The 22,369-nt window shown below is 44.9% G+C and overlaps 2 protein-coding genes across 2 annotated transcripts; one reads left to right on the top strand and one right to left on the bottom strand.

The window, feature by feature from the left end:
- The first annotated feature begins 239 nt into the window (after nt 1-239).
- On the top strand, nt 240-5,177 carry LOC139583322 (uncharacterized). Its single transcript, XM_071414275.1, has 3 exons — nt 240-726; nt 1,468-1,700; nt 2,512-5,177. Exons 1-3 carry the CDS (start codon nt 515-517, stop codon nt 2,592-2,594), a joined length of 528 nt encoding a protein of 175 aa, XP_071270376.1. The 5' UTR covers nt 240-514; the 3' UTR covers nt 2,595-5,177.
- Nucleotides 5,178-5,403: 226 nt separating this feature from the next.
- On the bottom strand, nt 5,404-19,698 carry LOC139583321 (importin-4-like). Its single transcript, XM_071414273.1, has 29 exons — nt 18,906-19,698; nt 18,536-18,622; nt 18,303-18,382; nt 18,118-18,159; nt 17,787-17,916; nt 17,410-17,589; nt 17,236-17,301; nt 15,894-15,995; nt 15,706-15,789; nt 15,255-15,410; nt 14,802-14,855; nt 14,481-14,590; nt 14,043-14,281; nt 13,675-13,788; nt 13,327-13,440; nt 12,956-13,079; nt 12,684-12,795; nt 12,313-12,431; nt 12,037-12,114; nt 10,765-10,822; nt 10,522-10,627; nt 8,208-8,401; nt 7,693-7,743; nt 7,465-7,590; nt 6,986-7,212; nt 6,660-6,792; nt 6,240-6,344; nt 6,062-6,131; nt 5,404-5,949 (listed from the first exon to the last, which is right to left on the bottom strand). Exons 1-29 carry the CDS (start codon nt 18,969-18,971, stop codon nt 5,819-5,821), a joined length of 3,258 nt encoding a protein of 1,085 aa, XP_071270374.1. The 5' UTR covers nt 18,972-19,698; the 3' UTR covers nt 5,404-5,818.
- Between the last annotated feature and the right edge of the window lie 2,671 nt (nt 19,699-22,369).

Here is a 22,369-nt window from a genome sequence, read left to right as displayed (position 1 = left end):
TATGATTCACAAAGGTAGACCCCTGAATTGATAGCGCGCGCACACACACACACACACACGAAGAACAGCATGAATACAAAGACGGAGGATAATCCCCTGGCAATAAAAACAACATGTCAGTCCATCAGCCAGCCCCTGACAGACTAATAAACCTCACATCTGACTGTCACATTACACACATTCACCCCGACCGTTTAAATCCTCAGTAGGGAGAGAACAAGCCTGCATACACCACCACACCCTCCTTCAGTCTCTACCACTCTGCTCAGAGAGGAGGGAAAAGGACCTGCTGTCATTCTGAACCATTCACTTGGACTTAGTATCACAGACAAGCCTTTCTATTCTTCTGACCAAAGCAACTGTAGAAGTAACGGAAGACGACAACTGTCTACTGGATAGATACTGAGAAGTAAATCAGAGAAAGACAAATCACAATAAGAGAAAGACGGTAAAGGAGTAGTCCCATTTTAGATAGTGGTCTGTTTTTTCAGTCAGGCTGGCCAAAGACACTGACATGGCAGAAGAGATGAACCACACCTCGGAGGCCCAGGAGACACAGACCAACGGAGAACACAGCCTAACAGACTCCCCTATCCTGGGGAACATGGTACGCACCGAGCTGGAATGGGACGTGCCCATGAGTGTCCCTTTGCCCATCGAGGTCATCAGTACTGACCAGCCTTTCCCGTTCCTGGACACCACCCTGGCAGACCTGGGCATCGAAGAGTGAGTCCGCCAGTGGCAGGTTTGAGTGTGTGTGTTTGTGTGTGTGTTGTTATCTACATGACCAGTGGCAGGTTTGAGTGTGTGTGTTGTTGTTTACATGACCAGTGGCAGGTTTGAGTGTGTGTGTTGTTATCTACATGACCAGTGGCAGGTTTGAGTGTGTGTGTTGTTGTTTACATGACCAGTGGCAGGTTTGAGTGTGTGTGTTGTTATCTACATGACCAGTGGCAGGTTTGAGTGTGTGTGTTGTTGTTTACATGACCAGTGGCAGGTTTGAGTGTGTGTGTTGTTGTTTACATGACCAGTGGCAGGTTTGAGTGTGTGTGTTGTTGTTTACATGACCAGTGGCAGGTTTGAGTGTGTGTGTTGTTGTTTACATGACCAGTGGCAGGTTTGAGTGTGTGTGTTGTTGTTTACATGACCAGTGGCAGGTTTGAGTGTGTGTGTTGTTGTTTACATGACCAGTGGCAGGTTTGAGTGTGTGTGTTGTTGTTTACATGACCAGTGGCAGGTTTGAGTGTGTGTGTTGTTGTTTACATGACCAGTGAGATGATCAGTATGTACTCCCAAGTGTTGCAGGACATTTGCTGCCACATAATACACAACATGCTGTACATGGAGTATGTTGACATGATGATGGATGTTTTCCTTCCCTCTACATAGTTTGTATCAGATGTGTGTCGATGTTGATCGGTTAGGGGGAAGCCAGGTTCTGGTCTGAATTGTGAATTGTGTGCTCAGATCCGCAGTGAAGGAGCGGGTGGTGTGGGTGGACACCAAGCGGACGCAGGTGAAGAGCAAGTCAGGCAAACTGAAGGAGAAGGAAATCACCATCTTGGAGGTACGGGTCAAGGCCCAGATCCCCGGAGACAAGAAGACCCAGGAGGTACTCTACAGCACCGAGTCCCACACAGACCGCTCCTTCTGTCGGACCGGAGTGGATATCCTGCCCTGGAAGAGTCACACACAAACAGGTCTGGGACACACACGTCACTCTCCACACTATATCTTGTCAACAGCAATACAGTTGGATAGGTGTGAGCAAAATTGTGATGCTCTATGTAGTCCTCATGGAGCTTTTGCCGTATTGCTTTACACCGATCCAGTTCCTTCCGATGTGTAAACACTGACGGAATAGGGAATAGGGCATGAGGTAAGGATTTGGTTTGGGACCAGGCATAGGCCTAGCCTGGTTGTCAGTCTTTTTAGCTACATTCCACTCCTTGTACTCTGTATTTAGCACATGACATAGTGGAATGTTAGATAAGCAGACTGACAACCAGGCTAGCATAGGCCTAGACTTTATTGGCAAACTGAAGGCACGACCTGTGTTCTCAATATGAATGTCTCAATTTATCAAAGCCAATGCCACCCATCCTCTTGCCCTGGTCACGGACCTGACAAATGTTCAGCTGCCGAGTTCTCAAGGTGCTGTGGATTTAGCCATGCACCAGGCGGCAGTGACAGGAATCCAAGATGAGATCATGCTGCATGCCATTGCATCATTAATAATCCACCCAGATATCTCACACTTTGCCCCTGCCCCTCTGGTCTACACAGCTTCAGAATGGTGTTCGGTCAGTGGGCATGTGTGGTACTTGGCCCACTTAGCATAGACTTTACATCATCGACTGTGGTTTCCAATTTGATATGACCTCATACTTAACCCTAGTACCACATTCCCGAGATGGCAAAGCAAATTCGTCAAGCTGACACTCATTCTGCTCATAGAAACATTTTGATGTATTGGCATCCCTGCATTGAAGTCTTTTGTGCCTTTTTCAGAGGAGAATGGCTTCCAGCCAGTAGAGATGACCATGGCCTTGGACATCGAGTCACAGCCCAAACAGGAGATTCGAGAGGTGTGAGGGAACACTCAGGATCATCGGCAGAAAAAGCTATAACTTAATGATCAGTGCAATTAAACATGGATCAGACACTAGGGCTTTGAATCGTAAAAACATTTAAGCAAAAAAGACAAAAGCAAAGTCGACCTGTAAAGCTATCTATGCCTTTGCTGTTATCCCATGTTCTATATCTAAATCAGGGATGGATAACTTTGATTGGGGTGGGGGCCACAACTGAACCCCTGAAAATGTTGTTGCTTAAAGCAAGTTTGCTGCAATTCTACAATTGGAGAGAAATGTTTGCAGTTTTTAATATGATATCTGAGTGAGACTGACTAACAAAATCAAATGGGGGCCCCCCAGACAGTAATTCGACCATGATAACAAGTTTAGATAGCCGGCCGCTAGATTCATTTACCAATCTTAACAATTTTAGCTGACATGGGCTAATTGATTGACTATTAGTGTCTGACATATGAGGGAAAACTGCAGACGCACAACTACATTTCAAAATTGCACCTTGCTTATTCTACTATTTAAACTCACAAAAGTAAGTGGAGATCCCAACTTAGGAAATTGAGCCGAGGGCCTTCAAAAGGGGGGGGCCCGCATGTGGTCCGCCAGATGCACATCCCTGATCTAAATCCTGCCTTATATATATATTTCTTTCCAAGTATTTGTTGTAATATTATTTCATGAACTTTGTTTGCTATGTAATATTTGGCATCTCTATAGACTTGGTTTGTCTAGCTATTGCTTATTATACAGTGGCCTGCGAAAGTATTCACCCCCTTGGCATTTTTCCTATTTTGTTGCCTTACAACCTGGAATTAAAATAGATTTTGGGGGGGGTTTGTATCATTTGATTTAAACAACATGCCTACCAATTTCAAAATGCTAATGATTTTTTATTGTGAAACAAACAGAGGACTTGAGCGTGCATAATTATCCCCCCCAAGTCAATACTTTGTAGAGCCACCTTTTGCAGAAATTACAGCTGCAAGTCTCTTGGGGTATGTCTCTATAAGCTTGGCACATCAAGCCACTGGGATTTTTGCCAATTCTTCAAGGCAAAACTGCTCCGGCTCCTTCAAGTTGGATGGGTTCCGCTGGAAGCAATCTTTAAGTCATACCACAGATTCTCAATTGGATTGAGGTCTGGGCTTTGACTAGGCCATTCCAAGACATTTCAAATGTTTCCCCTTAAACCACTCAAGTGTTGCTTTAGCAGTATGGTTAGGGACATTGTCCTGCTGGAAGGTGAACCTCTGTCTCAGTCTCAAATCTCTGGAAGACAAACAGATTTCCCTCAAGAATTTCCCTGTATTTAGCACCAGCCACCATTCCTTCAATTCTGACCAGTTTCCCAGTCCCTGCCGATGAAACACATCCGCACAGCATGATGCTGCCACCACCATGCTTCACTGTGGGGATGGTGTTCTCGGCGTGATGAGAGGTGTTGGGTTTGCGCCAGACTTAGTGTTTTCCTTGACGGCCAAAAAGCTCATTTTAGTCTCATCTGATCAGAGTACCTTCTTCCATTTGTTTGGGGAGTCTCCCACATGCCTTTTGGCGAACACAAAACATGTTTGCTTATTTTTTTCTGGCCACTCTTCCGTAAAGCCCAGCTCTGTGGAGTGTACGGCTTAAAGTGGTCCTATGGACAGATACTCCAATCTCAGCTGTGGAGCTTTTCAGCTCCCTAAAGGGTTATCTTTGGTCTCTTTGTTGCCTCTCTGATTAATGCTCTCTTCACCTGGTCTGTGAGTTTTGGTGGGCGGCCCTCTTGGCAGGTTTGTTGTGGTGCCATATTCTTTCCATTTTTTAATAATGGATTTAATGGTTCTTCGTGGGATCTTCTAAGTTTCGAATATTCTTTTATACCCCAACCCTGATCTGTGTTTCTCCACAACTTTGTCCCTGACCTGTTTGGAGAGCTCCTTGGTCTTCATAGTGCTGCCTGCTTGGTGGTGCCCCTTGCTTAGTGGTGTTGCAGACCCTGGGGCCTTTCAGAACAGGTGTATATATATACTGAGATCATGTGACAGATCATGTGACACTTAAATAAAGTCCACCTGTGTGCAATCTAACTAATTATGTGACTTCTGAAGGTAATTGGTTGCACCAGATCTTATTTAGGGGCTTCATAGCAAAGGGGGTGAATACATATGCATGCACCACTTTTCAGTTTTACATTTTTGGGAATTTTTGGACACAAGTTTTTTTTAAATTTTTTTTACTTCAACAATCTGGACTATTTTGTGTATGTCCATTACACGAAATCCAAATAAAAATATATTTAAATTACAGGTTGTAATGCAACAAAATAGGAAAAACGCCATGGGGGGTGAATACTTTTGCAAGGCACTGTATACACATATAAGATGGATTTGAGTAGGTGATGTAACTAGTAGTTACTGATTGTGGGCTGAAAGCTGTTGACAGAATGAAATAATTAATAATTTAAAAAAACGGGAAGACATGTTAGTAGATTTGATCGCTGAACCCAGCAGAAGCTATTAGGCAAGTGTGTTGAGTGTTTATCTATCAGCAAGCATATGATGCCAATTGTGTCCGATGTAAATAAAATATAACAAAAATTGCCATTATAATCCTGTCATTTGGGCACAAAGGAAGAACTGGAATCTCCACACTGGAGGTCACGAGTGCATTGTGGCAGATTGGCCCGATTCACAAAACCACCTTACTAAGCATGATGGGGAGCTCTCTGAATGAGGGACAGTGGAGAGAAACAATGGTACCGGGGGAAAAAAAGGGGTTTGACAACACGTGAGGGGAAAGGCAGAGAACAGTGCGTGACAATGACGAGTCTGAGAAAAGGGCATTTATTATGAGTTCAGTTCATTGCTTCACACTCAATACTAGTCAAGCCAGTTGATCAAATGTGTGGTAAAAGGGGGACAGCAGCAAATAGATGGAGGTTCTCAGTTACAACAAGGTTAAACCAGTATCAGACTAAAAATAAACAAACAAAAACATACTAGTAACACAAAAAATTTAATAACTTCTAAAAAGCACAGATAATATAAATTAAAAAGTGAGAACTAGGAACAGAACCTCTGAATAATGATAGAATCCTAATAGTAGAATGGTTCAAGTGCAGGAGTTAAGGTTTACCCAATTTGAATGTGTTCCAACTACTGTCCCACTTGTCATCTGTAGTAACACAAATCCTACATTTCGCTGGCTTTGACTGGCATGGAATAGCTGGTTGACGTGGTGTGCTAGGATTGGCTAACGGCCCCTGTCAGCTTCATCTTCTGCTCAGCAGGAAGTGACTTTATGGCGACCTCGAATTCCTGGGAGTGACGCTGAGCGACGTCTTGGAGCAGCATGACCAGGATGTTCTGGGTTTCTGGAAGACAAAGACCTACGTTGTTATTACATTGTTAGAACGTTGTTATCCACATAAGACAACATTTCTACACAACAAGGTGAGGAAACCTGTCAGGATTTAAAGCTCTCGCCTGTGTCAAGATCCTTGGTTCCCAGGACGTGGCTGGAAGCAGATACTATTGGCTTAATTTGACTCAGGACCTGAGGAGACAACATAAATATCAGTACTAATATACAAACAGATGGGTATGTAACAACACAATCAGATTAGTCAACATGATGGAAGAACACCACTAACGACCAGCGTACCAGTGCAGGGTTCTGAGAGTAGAGCATGGCCAAGCAGCTGTACACAGTCTTATTCTCCTCCATGTCCTCCTTCAGAGGGAGGCGAGCCAGGAGGGCAGGGAACACCTAGGACAGGCAGATGGACAGACAGACAGAGTTAGCTAAGTGAGCATCACTGAGGACAATCAGTTCATCAACTCATGTGTCTGTATGTCAAAAAGCCTGTGGCAAACTCTTACATTGTAAATCTAATGTACAGCATTTGGGACATTAAAGAACTGGAGACAAGGCTACAGACACAGGTCGCAGTTATTCTCAAGAGGGTACAAATCCTAACATCGGAGCCACTCAAACTTCTACACAAATCTTTGAGTCATGCACAAACCTCAAGGTAGGCATTCATGGTATTACATCCCATGAATGAACGTGCATAGACAGTACCTGTTCCAGAGGGACACCTTCCATGTTGCTCATGATCATCCTGCAGAGGGCAGCACACAGGTTGTCAATCACCCTCCTGTCCTGTTCTTTAGACAGCAGGTTGGAGAAGAGGGACAGCATCATGGGGTAGTCTCTGGGAGGGACAGGAGTTGAGGAAAAGACCCTGGTCTTCTGGGACAGGTCAGTAACATAGTAATAGAATCTAATGATATGGTCAGGGCTGGTCAATGTGTCTAGCTATCAGAACCATAACACGGTTATCAGTGATCAATCCTGAACACACACACACACACACACACACACTTTCCATTATTATTGAGGGATACTGTGCGACGAGGGGTCCAGCAGCCTGGGCCAGTGCTCCCAGTGCGAACACGCTGTTGTTGCGAACCTCACTGTCGCTGTCTCTCACCCCAGCCACCAGGACAGGCAGCAGCTGATTGGACAGTTTGCCGGCACAGGCCCTGCCCCCAGACACGTTGACGAGGGATTGCAGGATCTCTCCGAGCGTACCCACGGAGAACGAACGGTCAGCCACTGTGTACGACAACTTCTACAGAGGAAGAGGAATAAATCCACTCATTCAATACATATAACTACATCTCTAACTAAAAGGTTTATCCTTTCTGTGCTTAAGGTGACATTTTTTGCAAACTCAAAATAAAACTAGTTGTGGAAATTGTAGAATTTCAACCAAAAATGAACTAGAAATTAGGTCTATTTATCTCTATATTGATGGCTTGTCAACTGGAGTAAATGACTTGTATTAAGGGAGAAAAGGTGTAGTGATGGTTGTGTTACTCACAGCCTTGTTCATGATGAGCGGCAGCAGCTCGTTGAGATAAGGCTGGAAGGTCTCCGCTGGGACGGCAGAGGCTAGCAGGGGGATCCCCTCGCCGGCAAACTCCTGCAGCATGGCATCATACTCTGCCTACAACGTTCACATCATACGCACCACGTTCATATCATACACCTGAAAGTACAGCCAATCCTGCCGGTGATGGACAGAGTGATAAAAGAGAGGAAGTCTCACCTGCTGCTCGTCATCATCTGCCTCGTCTCCTCCTCCGTCCTGACAGACAGTCTGTAGAGAGACGGGGGGAGTCAATGGCTTATCAGAATGTTTTCCTATTTTACTGTAGACATTTTAGGCTAACGCACTATAGTCCACTGGAACAAAAACAGATAAAAATACACCTTATGGAACAGCGGGGACTGTGAAGAGACACACACAGACACATGCACGATTTCATACACACTCCACACACACACATGGATTCTGTGTTGTAGATATGTGGTAGGAGACTAGTGGCCTGAGGGAACACAATGTGTTGTGAAATCTATTGTGAAATGTAATGTTATTTTAATTGTATATAACTGCCTTCATTTAGCTGGACACCAAGAAGAGTAGCTGCAGCCTTGGTAGGAACGAATGGGGATCCTTAATAAATACAAACACATATCCTAATTTCAGATATTCTAAATGAATTAATCTGGGAAACCCAGTCTGAAGTGCGCTCAGGCCCAGCTTGGTTGGTCTGGGCTCACCCTCTTCTTGAGCACGTCTCGGATGGCCTGGCTGATCTCCTGCAGGCGCCCGGGGCTCTGCAGTGCCTCCCCCTGGCAGGCCTTCAGCACAGCGTTCATGGCCTCCAGCACGCCCATCACCACTTGGCGCTCACGCTCACTATGGACCGCCTCCAGGAAGCTTGGCAGCACCACCCCCAGCAGCTTCTGCAGGGCTGGACGGAGGAAGAGAAGCACAACTCCATTTTTTGTTTCAGAGAGGTATAGAGAGAGGTATAAAGAGAGAGGTATAGAGAGAGAGAGAGAGGTATAAAGAGAGGTATAAAGAGAGAGGTATAAAGAGAGGTATAAAGAGAGAGAGAGAGAGAGAGAGAGAGAGAGGTATAAAGAGGTATAGAGCGAGAGAGAGAGAGGTAATTTTATTGGTCACATACACGTGTTTAGCAGAGAGGTATAAAGAGAGAGGTATAGAGATATAAGAGAAGAGAAAGAGCAAGCGAGGTATAGATAAACATACACAGTATCAGTCAAAAGTTTGGACACACCTAATCATTCAAGGGTTTTTCTTCATTTTTACTATTTTCTACATTGTACAATAATAGCAAAGACATCAAAACTATGAAATAACACATTTTTTTTTTTATTTCACCTTTATTTAACCAGGTAGGCTAGTTGAGAACAAGTTCTCATTTGCAACTGCGACCTGGCCAAGATAAAGCATAGCAGTGTGAACTATATGAATCATGTAGTTAAAAAAAAGTTCGTCGCCTTGACAGCTATGCACTCTCTTGGCATTCTCTCAACCAGCTTCACATGGAATGCTTTTTCCAACAGTCTTGAAGGAGTTCCCACATATGCCAAGCGCTTTCCCTTCACTCGGTCCAACTCATCCCAAACCATCTCAATTGGGTTGAGGTTGGGTGATTGTGGAGGCCAGGTCATCTGATGCAGCACTCCATCACTCTCTTTATTGGTCAAATAGCCCTTACACAGCCTGGAGGTGTGTTGGGTCATTGTCCTCTTGAAAAACAAATAATAGTCCCACTAAGCGCAAACCAGATGGGATGGCGTATCGCTGCAGAATGCTGTGGTAGCCATGCTGGTTAAGTGTGCCTCGAATTCTTAATAAATCACTGACAGTGTCACCAGCAAAGCACCCCCACACCATCACACTTCCATGCTTCACGGTGGGAACTACACATGCGGAGATCATCCGTTCACCTACTCAGCGTCTCAAAGACAAGGCGGTTGGAACCAAAAACTTCAAATTTGGAATCAGACCAAAGGACAGATTTCCATCCGTCTAATGTCCATTGCTTGTGTTTCTTGGCCCAAGCAAGTCTGGTTTTTATTTTTTATTATTGTTGTCCTTTAGTTGTGGTTTCTTTGTAGCAATTCGACCATGAAGTCCTGATTCACGCAGTCTCCTCTGAACAGTTGATGTTGAGATGTGTCTGTTACTTGAACTCTGTGAAGCATTTATTTGGGCTGCAATTTCTGAGGCTGGTAACTAACGAACGTATCCTCTGCAGCAGAGGTAACTCTTGGTCTTCCTTTCCTGTGGCGGTCCTCATGAGAACCAGTTTCATCATAGCGCTTGATTGTTTTTGCGACTGCACTTGAAGAAACTTTCAAAGTTCTTGACATTTTCCGGGTTGACTGACCTTCATAGCTTAAAGTAATGATGTACTGTCGTTTCTCTTTGCTTGTTTATTTAACTAGGCAAGACAGTTAAGAACAAATTCTTATTTACAATGACAACCTAGGAACAGTGGGTTAACTGCCTTGTTTAGGGGCAGAACGACAAATTTCTACCTTGTCAGCTTGGGCATTTGATCTAGCAACCTTTCGGTTACTAGCCCAACGCTCTAACCACCAGGCTATCTGCCGCCCCATTTGAGCTGTTCTTGCCACAATATGGACTTGGTCTTCTACCAAATAGGGTTATCTTCTGTATACCACCCCTACCTTGTCACAACACAACTGATTGGCTCAAACACATTTAGAAGGAAAGAAATGCCACAAATGAACTTTTAACAAGGCACAGCTGTTAATTGAAATGCATGAAGCTGGTTGAGAGAATGCCAAGAGTGTGCAAAGCTGGCAACAAGGGGGGCTACTTAGAAGAATCTAAAATATATTTTGATTTGTTTAACACTTTTTTGGTTACTACATGATTCCATGTGTGTTATTTCATAGTTTTGATGTTTTCACTATTATTCTACAATGTAGAAAATAGTAAAAAAAAAAACTTGAATGAGTAGGTGTGTCCAAATGTTTGACTGGTACTGTATGTGATGTGCGCTGAGAAAGAGCGCGAGCAAGAGAGAGATACCCTGGTGGTCGGCCTCAGTGGGATTCTCCTGCCACACTTTGTGCTGAGCTCGGCAGAACTGGCCCATGGCCACGAAGGCAGCCCTGCGCACATCCTCGTGGGGAAACTGAGGGGAGGGGGACACAGAATGCATGGTCAGAGAAACAAATGCGAACCCACACACACACTGACACACTGACTGAATGCCCTTCATGGCTCATTACACAGAGGGAGGGGGTGGATGAGCAGTGCTACAGTGCTTACATCACGCAGCTCATAGACCTGCTGAAAGCTGGACTCCAGGAAGGGCTGGAAGGCAGCACTGAAGGGGTGAACAGGAAAGAAAAGGACATCAGTAACTACTAATGGACTTGACGCTGTCCCGGTGCTCAAAGTGCCGACAATGTATATGACGGGAAATACACGACATGACCAAAAGTATGTGGACACCCACTCATCGAACAGGTCAGGTACAGGCCAGCCAAGTTCTTCCACACCGACATTTCTGTATGGACCTCGCTTTGTGCACAGGGGCATTGTCATGCTGAAACAGAAAAGGGCCTTTCCCAAACTGTTGCCACAAAGTTGGAAGCACAGAATTGTCTAGAATGTCATTGTATGCTGTAGCGTTAAGATGTCCCTTCACTGGAACTAAGGGGCCTAGCCCGAACCATGAAAACAGTCCCAAACCATTATTCCTCCTCCACCAAACTTTACAGTTGGCACTATGCATTGGGGCAGGTGGCATTCTCCTGACATCCGCCAAACCCAGATTTGTCCGTCGGACTGCCAGAACCAATTTCATGAAGCTCCTGACGAACAGTTTTTGTGCTGACGTTGCTTCCAGAGGCAGTTTGGAACTCGGTAGTGAATATTGCAACTGAGGACAGATGATTTTTGACGCGCTGCGCGCTTCAGCGGTCCAGTTCTGTGAGCTTGTGTGGCCTACCACTTCACAGCTGAGCCGTTGTTTCTCCTAGACATTTCCACTTCACAATAACAGCACTTACAGTTAACATGGCAGCTCTAGCAGGGCAGAAATTTGACAAACTGACTTGTTGGAAATGTGGTATCCTATGATGGTGTCACGTTGAAAGTCACTGAGCTCTTCAGTAAGGCCATTCTACTGCCAATGTTTGTCTATGGAGATTTCATGGCTGTGTACTAGATTTTATACACCTGTTAACAACAGGTGTGGCTGAAATAGTCAAATCCACTAAGTTGAAGGGGTGTCCACATACTTCTGTATATATAGTGTATATACAGCATAGGACTGAATATATAACCTTTTTTATTTTATTCAACAGAACACACATTTCAGTTGCTGGGAAGTGAAACGATTATATACCAGGACTCCCGGCACAGAGAGGAATGGAGACCAACGATGCCAGATGTCAAATTGCTCATGCACTGACTAATGAACAGTGGAACCAGAGTAGTGGCTGGCTGCTGATACCATGCAGTCCTGAATGAATATAGAGCCTTAATGGTCTGTGACAACCACCACCAAAGATCTCTATGCTCTCGAGTCTTTACCCGGTGTTGAAGGCAATCTCTCCCAGGGCGTCACAGGTGTCCTCCTTCTCATCAATGTAGGCGTTCTCTACACTGAACCTGAGGAATGGAGTGAGAGCACAGAGGTTAGGATGGGGGATGGAGAAGTCCCTCTGCCTAGCTCAGTGCCAGGAAAAACAACATAGTTACCATTGACACCTTTTATGAGAGCTGCCTTGAAGGCTGCTTTAAGGAGCCTTTGCAACGTGTATGAACATCAAACATCACAAGAACATCATCAACATCTCAGACATGTACCCGGCGATGTCTGGATCCACGGTATCCGTCCCCTCCTCATCCAAAATGGTGTCTCCCTGAGCCTCGTCATCATCATCGTCATCCAGCAGGACAAACGTCTTGTCTTCCTCAAGGTGAGCCTGATCATGGAGAAAAGAAAGAGTTCATCAGAGGATAACTTCTTTCAGACATTATGGATGTGCATATCATGATACCAGGAAGGACTCCATTTCAATTCAGTCCATTGAAAATGTCATTACGTATCTATGTGGACTTTTCATTCATGCATTTCATGTCACGTCCTGAATTGGCTGAGTTGACATGGAATACAGCGCCAAGTCCTGAGTGGTGTGAATAGGAAGGGTTTGGAGCCATAAAGCCCATTGACTGACCGTGACTCCCTCTGTGGACTTGAGAGACAGAAGCATGATGGTGGTGATGGCAGTGAGGTGTGGGTTCAGACAGTCTGGACTCACTGTGGACACGGCCGAAAACAGGCTGTACCTGCACACACAGAGAGAAAGACAGAGAGTTGGGCGATATACAAACTAATCAACAAGTCACAAAACAGCCATGCACTCTGAAAGCCCACCCCAAGAAGGTTGGCAGGACTTCTACTAGAGAGTGGGAGTATCTGGCACACAAACACCCGTTAACTACGTACGTGCAGCGGCGCAGGTCGGGGTCGTCGATGGCGTTGGTGAGATTGAGTCCCAGCTGAACACACTCTGCAGCCAGGGGGCTGAACACCTCCTTACCTATGGTGCGGGCCAGCACTGACAGAGTATCTGAAAGGACAATGTATACCCATCAATCCCCATTCACAGGTGACTCATAGTTCATTCATCTTTATTACACAAGACGGGTTCCGATAGCTCAGTTAGTTGGAGAATAGTGCTATGAAATATAAGAGTTTTAAGTTAGAAACCTACCGGGGCCACATACTGTCATGTCTAAGCTGTTAGTCGTATTGACTAAAAATGTCTGCTGAAAGACCACATCAAACTGACTAAGCCTTAGAGATAGTTAACCTACCCAGAGCCTGTGTCTGCAGAGACCTCATCTCATCCCTGGTGTCAGTGAGGAAGCCCTTCAGACTCTCAATGACAGGCAGGAAGTAAGGAACTAGCTTCTCTTTGGCTGCATTGGCTGAAAGGAAGAGAGGAGTTAATACATTTAGTGACGTACGCGCCACTTGCATCTCAACAGTCTCAAGTGGCTTCCTCTACTTCTGTCCTCTCCATCTGCACTGATCTGAAAACAGTTTGTAAAGCAACTGGGACTACCTTTTAGCTTTCAGACCAGTGTGGATGAAGGAATACACAAGCGCTACATTATTCAGATGTAACATTCTCTATTGAAAGTCCTTTTGCTGGGTGTTACCTATAGCTCCTATAGCACTGACAGCCAGCTCTTTGAGCTTCAGGTTCTCTGCGTTACTGAGGGCAGACAACATTGTCTCCATCAGGGTGGGCAGGTAGGGCTCAATCTCTGAACCTGATAGGGGATGGAACACTGTTAGTGAAAATATCAGCACAGAACAGAGATGATGACAAATTCAACCTCATCTTATTTGTACATTGAAAGTAGTCTGGGGACGAGACTAAAAAAACAAGAGAGTCATTGACTGAATATTTGTTTACCTTGCTACAGTTTAGCATTTTATTATCTGAGTATAGAACAGAACAGAATCAAATAATAGCAAGAGAGATGGTTATGGATCAGGATAAGGTGAACGGGAGGATCCTCACCCAGATTTTCCAGGAAGTTCTCCAGGGCGTAGAAGGCCTTGGTGACGTGTCCGATCTTGGCCTGGTTCAGAGCAGACATGTAGCCCAGCAACAGTGGCATCAGCTCAGCACAGTACTTACTGACCTCGGGCTGCAGGTGCTCAGAAAACTGTCCCAGGGCAAAGAGGCCGGCGCTGCGGACCACTTGGTTACTGTCTGACAGACTCTGGCACACAGTCTGCAACATGGACGAGAGCATCCTGACAGACAGACAGACAGACAGACAGAGTGGGATTAGCAGGAAAAATACAAATCTAAAACCCATGACTATAGTTTATAGCTACATTACACACTGAAGGACATTGTCAAACGTAAACCTTTAAAACATTTAAGAAAGTGTTTTTTTGGACAGGGAGCCACTGAATAGACATCAGAAACAGCATTGCACAGGGGACTCACTTGGTCCGTATGTGGTCGGCACAGCCCTCGGCCAGCACTGCCAGACACATCAGGCCAGCTTTCCTCTCATAGGGGTTCTCACTGGCCAGACACGCTTGAGTCAGCGGCATCTGATGGACACACCATTGGTCAGACATACATACTTACTAAACACATATGTACTTCTATGCATGGAAATTGGTGTACCTCAGTACAAGACCGCAAATTAGTTTAAAAAAATACTGCTGCTACAATCCTACCGCTATGTCAGAGATGATAATAACATGAATTGACTGATTGGCAGGCAAATGATTTATGAAGCAAGTGAGTGTGTTCACTAACCAGTTGGTGGAATAGTTTCTCAGGGGGCATGTGAAGAGCCATGGTGTCAATAACCTGCAAACAAAAATACATTCTATTTCAAACAGGCATTAAAATTCCATGCTCAAAATGTGTTGCTCTCCAAAACAACGTCACCTGTTTTCTGTGCATTATATATTTTCTGTGCATTATATATTTTCTGTGCATTATATATTTTCTGTGCATTATATATATATTTTCTGTGCATTATATATACATTTTCTGTGCATTATATATACATTTTCTGTGCATTATATATACATTTTCTGTGCATTATATATTTTCTGTGCATTATATATTTTCTGTGCATTATATATATATTTTCTGTGCATTATATATACATTTTCTGTGCATTATATATACATTTTCTGTGCATTATATATACATTTTCTGTGCATTATATATACAGTCCAACAACAGAGAAGGGAAGTTAACCTGAGCAGCAAAGTGTTTGGGACTCTCGTTGTCTGTGTCGTCCTCGTTGCTGTTCTCCTCGTCCTCAGGGTCCTCCTCCCCAGGTGGTGGCGCTGCACAAAGCACGGGGAACACCGTCTGCAGGATGGGATTGAGCAGCTTCTGCTTTAACACTGTCTGAAGGGGAGAGAGAGAACAGCCCAGCATACATCACTGGATAAGCTCCACATATTTTAACTGACAAAAAGAGAAAGGCTCATCTCTATGGTTTAAAGTCAACTTCCCTTCTCTGAAAACACAGGCTAGGAAATGTTGCGTTCACCTGTCCATTTATTTAGTGAGATGGGGAAAGGAGACAAGGGATGACGCCACTTGAGAGAGACTATTGACATATACCTCAGTTTAAGGACAAGAGGGCTCACTGGAGGGTGAATGTAGGCCAGGGCATCCATTTTATAACTGGTGACTTTACCTTGCTCTTGAGACGAATGAGAAAAGCAATGCAGGACAGAGCCTTCACACGCAGGGAGTCAGTCAGAGTGGTGTCTGCACTGACCTGAGAAACACATCCATTGTCAACAAGACAAACCATCACTTTTCCTACAATGGCATGTAAGCAAAAAGTCAGTAGAAATATTTTTAGAAGCTCCTTGCTCTCACCTCCAAGCAGAAGTGGACAATTTCAGCAATGTGTGGGACCATGATGGACACTTCACTCTCCATCAGCTCATCGAACACCTCCATGGCCTCACTGGCCTGATCCTGGTTAACACATAGAAACAGTCCAATAACACCTCACTGGCCTGATCCTGGTCAACACATAGAAACAGTCCAATAACACCTCCATGGCCTCACTGGTTTGATCCTGGTCAACACATAGAAACAGTCCAATAACACCTCACTGGCCTGATCCTGGTCAACACATAGAAACAGTCCAATAACACCTCCATGGCCTCACTGGCCTGATCCTGGTCAACACATAGAAACAGTCCAATAACACCTCACTGGCCTGATCCTGGTCAACATATTGAAACAGTCCAATAACACCTCACTGGCCTGATCCTGGTCAACACATAGAAACAGTCCAATAACACCTCCATGGCCTCACTGGCCTGATCCTGGTCAACACATTGAAACAGTCCAATAACACCTCACTGGCCTGATCCTGGTCAACACATAGAAACAGTCCAATAACACCTCCATGGCCTCACTGGCCTGATCCTGGTCAACACATTGAAACAGTCCAATAACACCTCCATGGCCTCACTGGCCTGATCCTGGTCAACACATTGAAACAGTCCAATAACACCTCCATGGCCTCACTGGCCTGATCCTGGTCAACACATTGAAACAGTCCAATAACACCTCACTGGCCTGATCCTGGTCAACACATAGAAACAGTCCAATAACACCTCCATGGCCTCACTGGCCTGATCCTGGTCAACACATTGAAACAGTCCAATAACACCTCACTGGCCTGATCCTGGTCAACACATTGAAACAGTTCAATAACACCTCCATGGCCTCACTGGCCTGATCCTGGTCAACACATTGAAACAGTCCAATAACACCTCACTGGCCTGATCCTGGTCAACACATAGAAACAGTCCAATAACACCTCACTGGCCTGATCCTGGTCAACACATAGAAACAGTCCAATAACACCTCCATGGCCTCACTGGCCTGATCCTGGTCAACACATTGAAACAGTTCAATAACACCTCCATGGCCTCACTGGCCTGATCCTGGTCAACACATTGAAACAGTCCAATAACACCTCACTGGTCTGATCCTGGTCAACACATAGAAACAGTCCAATAACACCTCACTGGCCTGATCCTGGTCAACACATAGAAACAGTCCAATAACACCTCCACTGGCCTGATCAACACATGGAATAACTCCAATCAAGGGACAATAGTGTTTTTCAACAGTCATCCCTGAAGACTGGTGCAGTCACCAGTGGTGCTAGTGGGGGCTGACATATTGAACTATCCCCTACCTGGTCTGCCTTGATGAGGTTTCTGAGAGCAATGATCAGTGTTGGGATGAGGGAGCGCATTAGGTTCTGAAAGACACAAGACATTTAATTTCAACACAGTGACGGAGGAAACTGGTAGACTAAAACCTCTGTTCACTCCAAAAGGACATCAAATAGATAAGATTGTGGCCTCACCATCTCTTCTGTGCCAGTGTAGGCAGTCATAGAGGTGAGGGTGAGGATGCTGTAGTACATGGCTGTGGGGTTGTCCAGGTCTTGCAGCACGGTGCCAAACAGCTGCAGCAGTTGGCGATAGTGGGGCTTGAAGGGCTCTGGATTGGACTCCACCACTTTGCTGAGCAAGAGTAGACCCACCTGAGGGAGACATTTTGATCGATGCATATTCTGACCAATCAGTGAGCAACCATCAAGAGCGCTGGTCAAATCCACATAAAGCACAACCTCTCGCTGTTCACGTTGTCAGGACAAGCCAACTGAAGTCATCCTTTTATATCCCATGAATTACAACAAAAATGTTGCAGTGTTTAAGTTCTACCTAAAGAGGCTGATACCTGTCTGTCCATTGGGTTGTTGCTCTTGGTCGACTGGTTGAGGAGTGTGAATAGAGCAGGCCAGCGGTCTGGGGTCTCGTGTTTGACCATCACTGCGCTGAGCTGCGAGAGGGAGTGGCGCACTGTGTGTCTGGAAACAGAGACAGGAGTTATTGTCAAGTTCAGATGTAACAAGTTTCATCGGTTTGTATGGATGAGTTAGTGGTTATGGTCCGATATAGGTTATAGCTATCTGTTTGATAATCCATTGATATTCTAATAAATCGTGTTTTCCACCTCAAAACAAAATGTGTGACTGTGTGATTTTATGTAAAGGATCAAATATGCTTACTCTGTCTCCTGCTGGAAGGCTTGCAGGACCACTGCTTTCAAACTATGAAGCAAAAAAACAAAAACATCTAAAATACAATAGAAATGTAAAACAAATAAAGCTCAGTCGGAATTCATTCAACAGTCCAATACAGAGGACTTGAAAATGACTGATTGCGGGGAATTGGACAACAAAGGGCAGCCAACCTCTCTCTGTGATCAGGGCTAATCTTCTTCCAGTGCTTCTTCACTCTCATCCGCAACATTACTGCAGCTGACTGGCGGATCTGATGAGAGGGGGGAGCAACAATTAATTCACTGATGAGAGCCAGTGATAAGCCGCACAAAAATAACAACTCATGCAAGGCCCTGGGTTCAACATATATGGCATCTTCACACCGATGATAGGTGTTAGTGTAACTAATGTGTAACCTCCATACCTGCGAGTCCTGGGACCCAGTCATGACAGCACACAACGCTGGGATGATGGCTGGGTCTTTAAAAGCCAGCTTCAGCTGGGCGGTGGCCTGTAGGAGAAAAATATGTTGGATATGGCAAATACTGACTGAAATAAAGTAAGCTAGCCAGGCAGCTAAAACGTTCGTGAACTGTCAAGTTTATAAAGTGACGGACCGTGTAGGAAAATAATTGTGTGTTAGCCACACTCGTTCGTGACATAATTTGGCTTTCTAATAGCTGTCCATTTTGATAACTAACGTTAACAGTTAGATAGCCCGTTGGTGCTTGTTATCAAAGCATGCCAGGGTAAGTGTCAATCCCAATTTCACAGGCTAAATCAGGAGTCCTTACCTGCTGAATAATCGCATTGTCAGGCTGCGTGAGCTGTAAGAGAATCTGCTCTAGTTCCCCAGACATCTTGGCTCTTCCCAAATCTCAGTGCTTCTGAGATTTTATGTTATTATTCAAAATTATGCGCAAACTGTCACGCTAAAATATGACCCTTTGACAGGGATAAACTGGGAGAGCGCTCTGAATGGTCAAGTATAGACAGTTCGCTAACTCGACTCATATGTCAACAAATTATCTCTAGCTAGTTAGCAACTTTGCTAGCTAGCGTATCATACATATTTATGGATAAATCTTCTCCGTCGATTTATAGGAACCCAAATAGGCGACGGTTGGGTTTCGAGTCCCAGTCTGGTTCGTTCTATCAATTTGCCACGCGGGACAGAACCAACCCAGCGAGCGTTCCACGTGAACAGCGTCGTTAAAGGGCCACATTATGGAAAGCCGTTGTGGTTCTTTGCGTGTCAAAAAATATATACAAGTCAAATAACACTATTTGATGTGTCAAATAACACTATTTGACGTGTCATAACACTATTTGACGTGTCAAATAAGCTTGTTGACCACCCAGGACCTGGACTTTTTTTACGTAGTTATTACACATTGATTACACTATCGCTCGTATTTAATATGTCACAACGATTCATCGATACGTATGCTAAAGTTGAATCGAGCACCTACAGTCATAAAAAGAGCTAGCTAGCTCATGGATGCAAACAATGTTCATCCCCAAAAACATAGCAAAAACAACAATCTGTTTCAGTAGCTATATAGCTAGGTGTCATCTAAAATAACCCTAATTTATAAGACAGTTCTTATTTGATTAATGGTCAGTCCCATCTATGTGAAGCTAGCCACAATAAGGATTAGCCACAATAGTAGACTTTGCGGTTAGCCTCCAAAATAAAAGTATGTCATTGACAGTGATGCAAATTAATACAAATAGTAGAATTATGCCATAATTGAATAGATCATGCTAAACGAGGTTGGAATGTTATATAAAATCAACAAAAAACAATTTGTTAATTAAAAAAAATCTTTTGAAATCACACTAGATTTATTAAATGTTAGAATTGCATTGGGGTCATACTTATTTCACTGTACAGCCTTACCTATGGATTGTATATCAATGACATGGGGTATCAGTCTACTCAGTGACACCCAGAGAACATTACTGTCGTAGCTCTTATTGTGGGACTGAAAAAACGGTGAATTGAGCCACATTTATCAAATCAAATCAAATCAAATTTTATTAGTCACATACACATGGTTAGCAGATGTTAATGCGAGTGTAGCGAAATGCTTGTGCTTCTAGTTCCGACAATGCAGTAATAACCAACAAGTAATCTAACCTAACAATTCCACAACTACTACCTTATACACACACACAAGTGTAAAGGGATAAAGAATATGTACATAAAGATATATGAATGAGTGGTGGTACAGAACGGCATGGCAAGATGCAGTAGATGGTATAGAGTACGGTATATACATATGAGATGAGTACTGTAGGGTATGTAAACATAAAGTGGCATAGTTTAAAGTGGCTAGTGGTACATGTATTACATAAAGATGGCAAGATGCAGTAGATGATATAGAGTACAGTATATACATATGAGATGGGTAATGTAGGGTATGTAAACATTATATTAAGTGGCATTGTTTAAAGTGGCTAGTGGTACATTTTTACATAATTTCCATCAATTCCCATTTTTAAAGTGGCTGGAGTTGAGTCAGTATGTTGGCAGCGGCCGCTAAATGTTAGTGGTGGCTGTTTAACAGTCTGATGGCCTTGAGATAGAAGCTGTTTTTCAGTCTCTCGGTCCCTGCTTTGATGCACCTGTACTGACCTCGCCTTCTGGATGATAGCGGGGTGAACAGGCAGTGGCTTGGGTGGTTGTTGTCCTTGATGATCTTTATGGCCTTCCTGTGACATCGGGTGGTGTAGGTGTCCTGGAGGGCAGGTAGTTTGCCCCCGGTGATGCGTTCTGCAGACCTCACTACCCTCTGGAGAGCCTTACGGTTGTGGGCGGAGCAGTTGCCGTACCAGGCGGTGATACAGCCCGACAGGATGCTCTCGATTGTGCATCTGTAGAAGTTTGTGAGTGCTTTTGGTGACAAGCCGAATTTCTTCAGCCTCCTGAGGTTGAAGAGGCGCTGCTGCGCCTTCTTCACAACGCTGTCTGTGTGGGTGGACCAATTCAGTTTGTCCGTGATGTGTACACCGAGGAACTTAAAACTTTCCACCTTCTCCACTACTGACCCGTCGATGTGGATAGGGGGGTGCTCCCACTGCTGTTTCCTGAAGTCCACAATCATCTCCTTTGTTTTGTTGACGTTGAGTGTGAGGTTATTTTCCTGACACCACACTCCGAGGGCCCTCACCTCCTCCCTGTAGGCCGTCTCGTCGTTGTTGGTAATCAAGCCTACCACTGTAGTGTCATCCGCAAACTTGATGATTGAGTTGGAGGCGTGCATGGCCACGCAGTCGTGGGTGAACAGGGAGTACAGGAGAGGGCTCAGAACGCACCCTTGTGGGGCCCCAGTGTTGAGGATCAGCGGGGTGGAGATGTTGTTACCTACCCTCACCACCTGGGGGCGGCCCGTCAGGAAGTCCAGGACCCAGTTGCACAGGGCGGGGTCGAGACCCAGGGTCTCGAGCTTGATGACGAGTTTGGAGGGTACTATGGTGTTAAATGCTGAGCTGTAATCGATGAACAGCATTCTCACATGGGTATTCCTCTTGTCCAGATGGGTTAGGGCAGTGTGCAGTGTGGTTGCGATTGCGTCGTCTGTGGATCTATTGGGTCGGTAAGCAAATTGGAGTGGGTCTAGGGTGTCCGGTAGGGTGGAGGTGATATGGTCCTTGACTAGTCTCTCAAAGCACTTCATGATGACGGAAGTGAGTGCTACGGGGCGGTAGTCGTTTAGCTCAGTTACCTTAGCTTTCTTGGGAACAGGAACAATGGTGGCCCTCTTGAAGCATGTGGGAACAGCAGACTGGGATAAGGATTGATTGAATATGTCCGTAAACACACCAGCCAGCTGGTCTGCGCATGCTCTGAGGACGCGGCTGGGAATGCCGTCTGGGCCTGCAGCCTTGCGAGGGTTAACACGTTTAAATGTTTTACTCACCTCGGCTGCAGTGAAGGAGAGCCCGCAGGTTTTGGTAGGGGGCCGTGTCAGTGGCACTGTATTGTCCTCAAAGCGGGCAAAAAAGTTGTTTAGCCTGTCTGGGAGCAAGACATCCTGGTCCGCGACGGGGCTGGTTTTCTTTTTGTAATCCGTGATTGACTGTAGACCCTGCCACATACCTCTTGTGTCTGAGCTGTTGAATTGCGACTCGATTTTGTCTCTGTACTGGGATTTTGTCTCTGTACTGGGACTTAGCCTGTTTGATTGCCTGTTTATTGTCAATCTATGTGTATTAAACACTATTCCAGGGTAAAAACAATACTGTGTGGATG

The sequence above is a fragment of the Salvelinus alpinus genome, chromosome 8, assembly GCF_045679555.1.
Source record: "Salvelinus alpinus chromosome 8, SLU_Salpinus.1, whole genome shotgun sequence".
In the NCBI taxonomy this organism is placed as follows: domain Eukaryota; kingdom Metazoa; phylum Chordata; class Actinopteri; order Salmoniformes; family Salmonidae; genus Salvelinus; species Salvelinus alpinus.
Note: the sequence above shows the minus strand (reverse complement) of the source record. Positions and strands in the feature narration are given on the sequence as shown.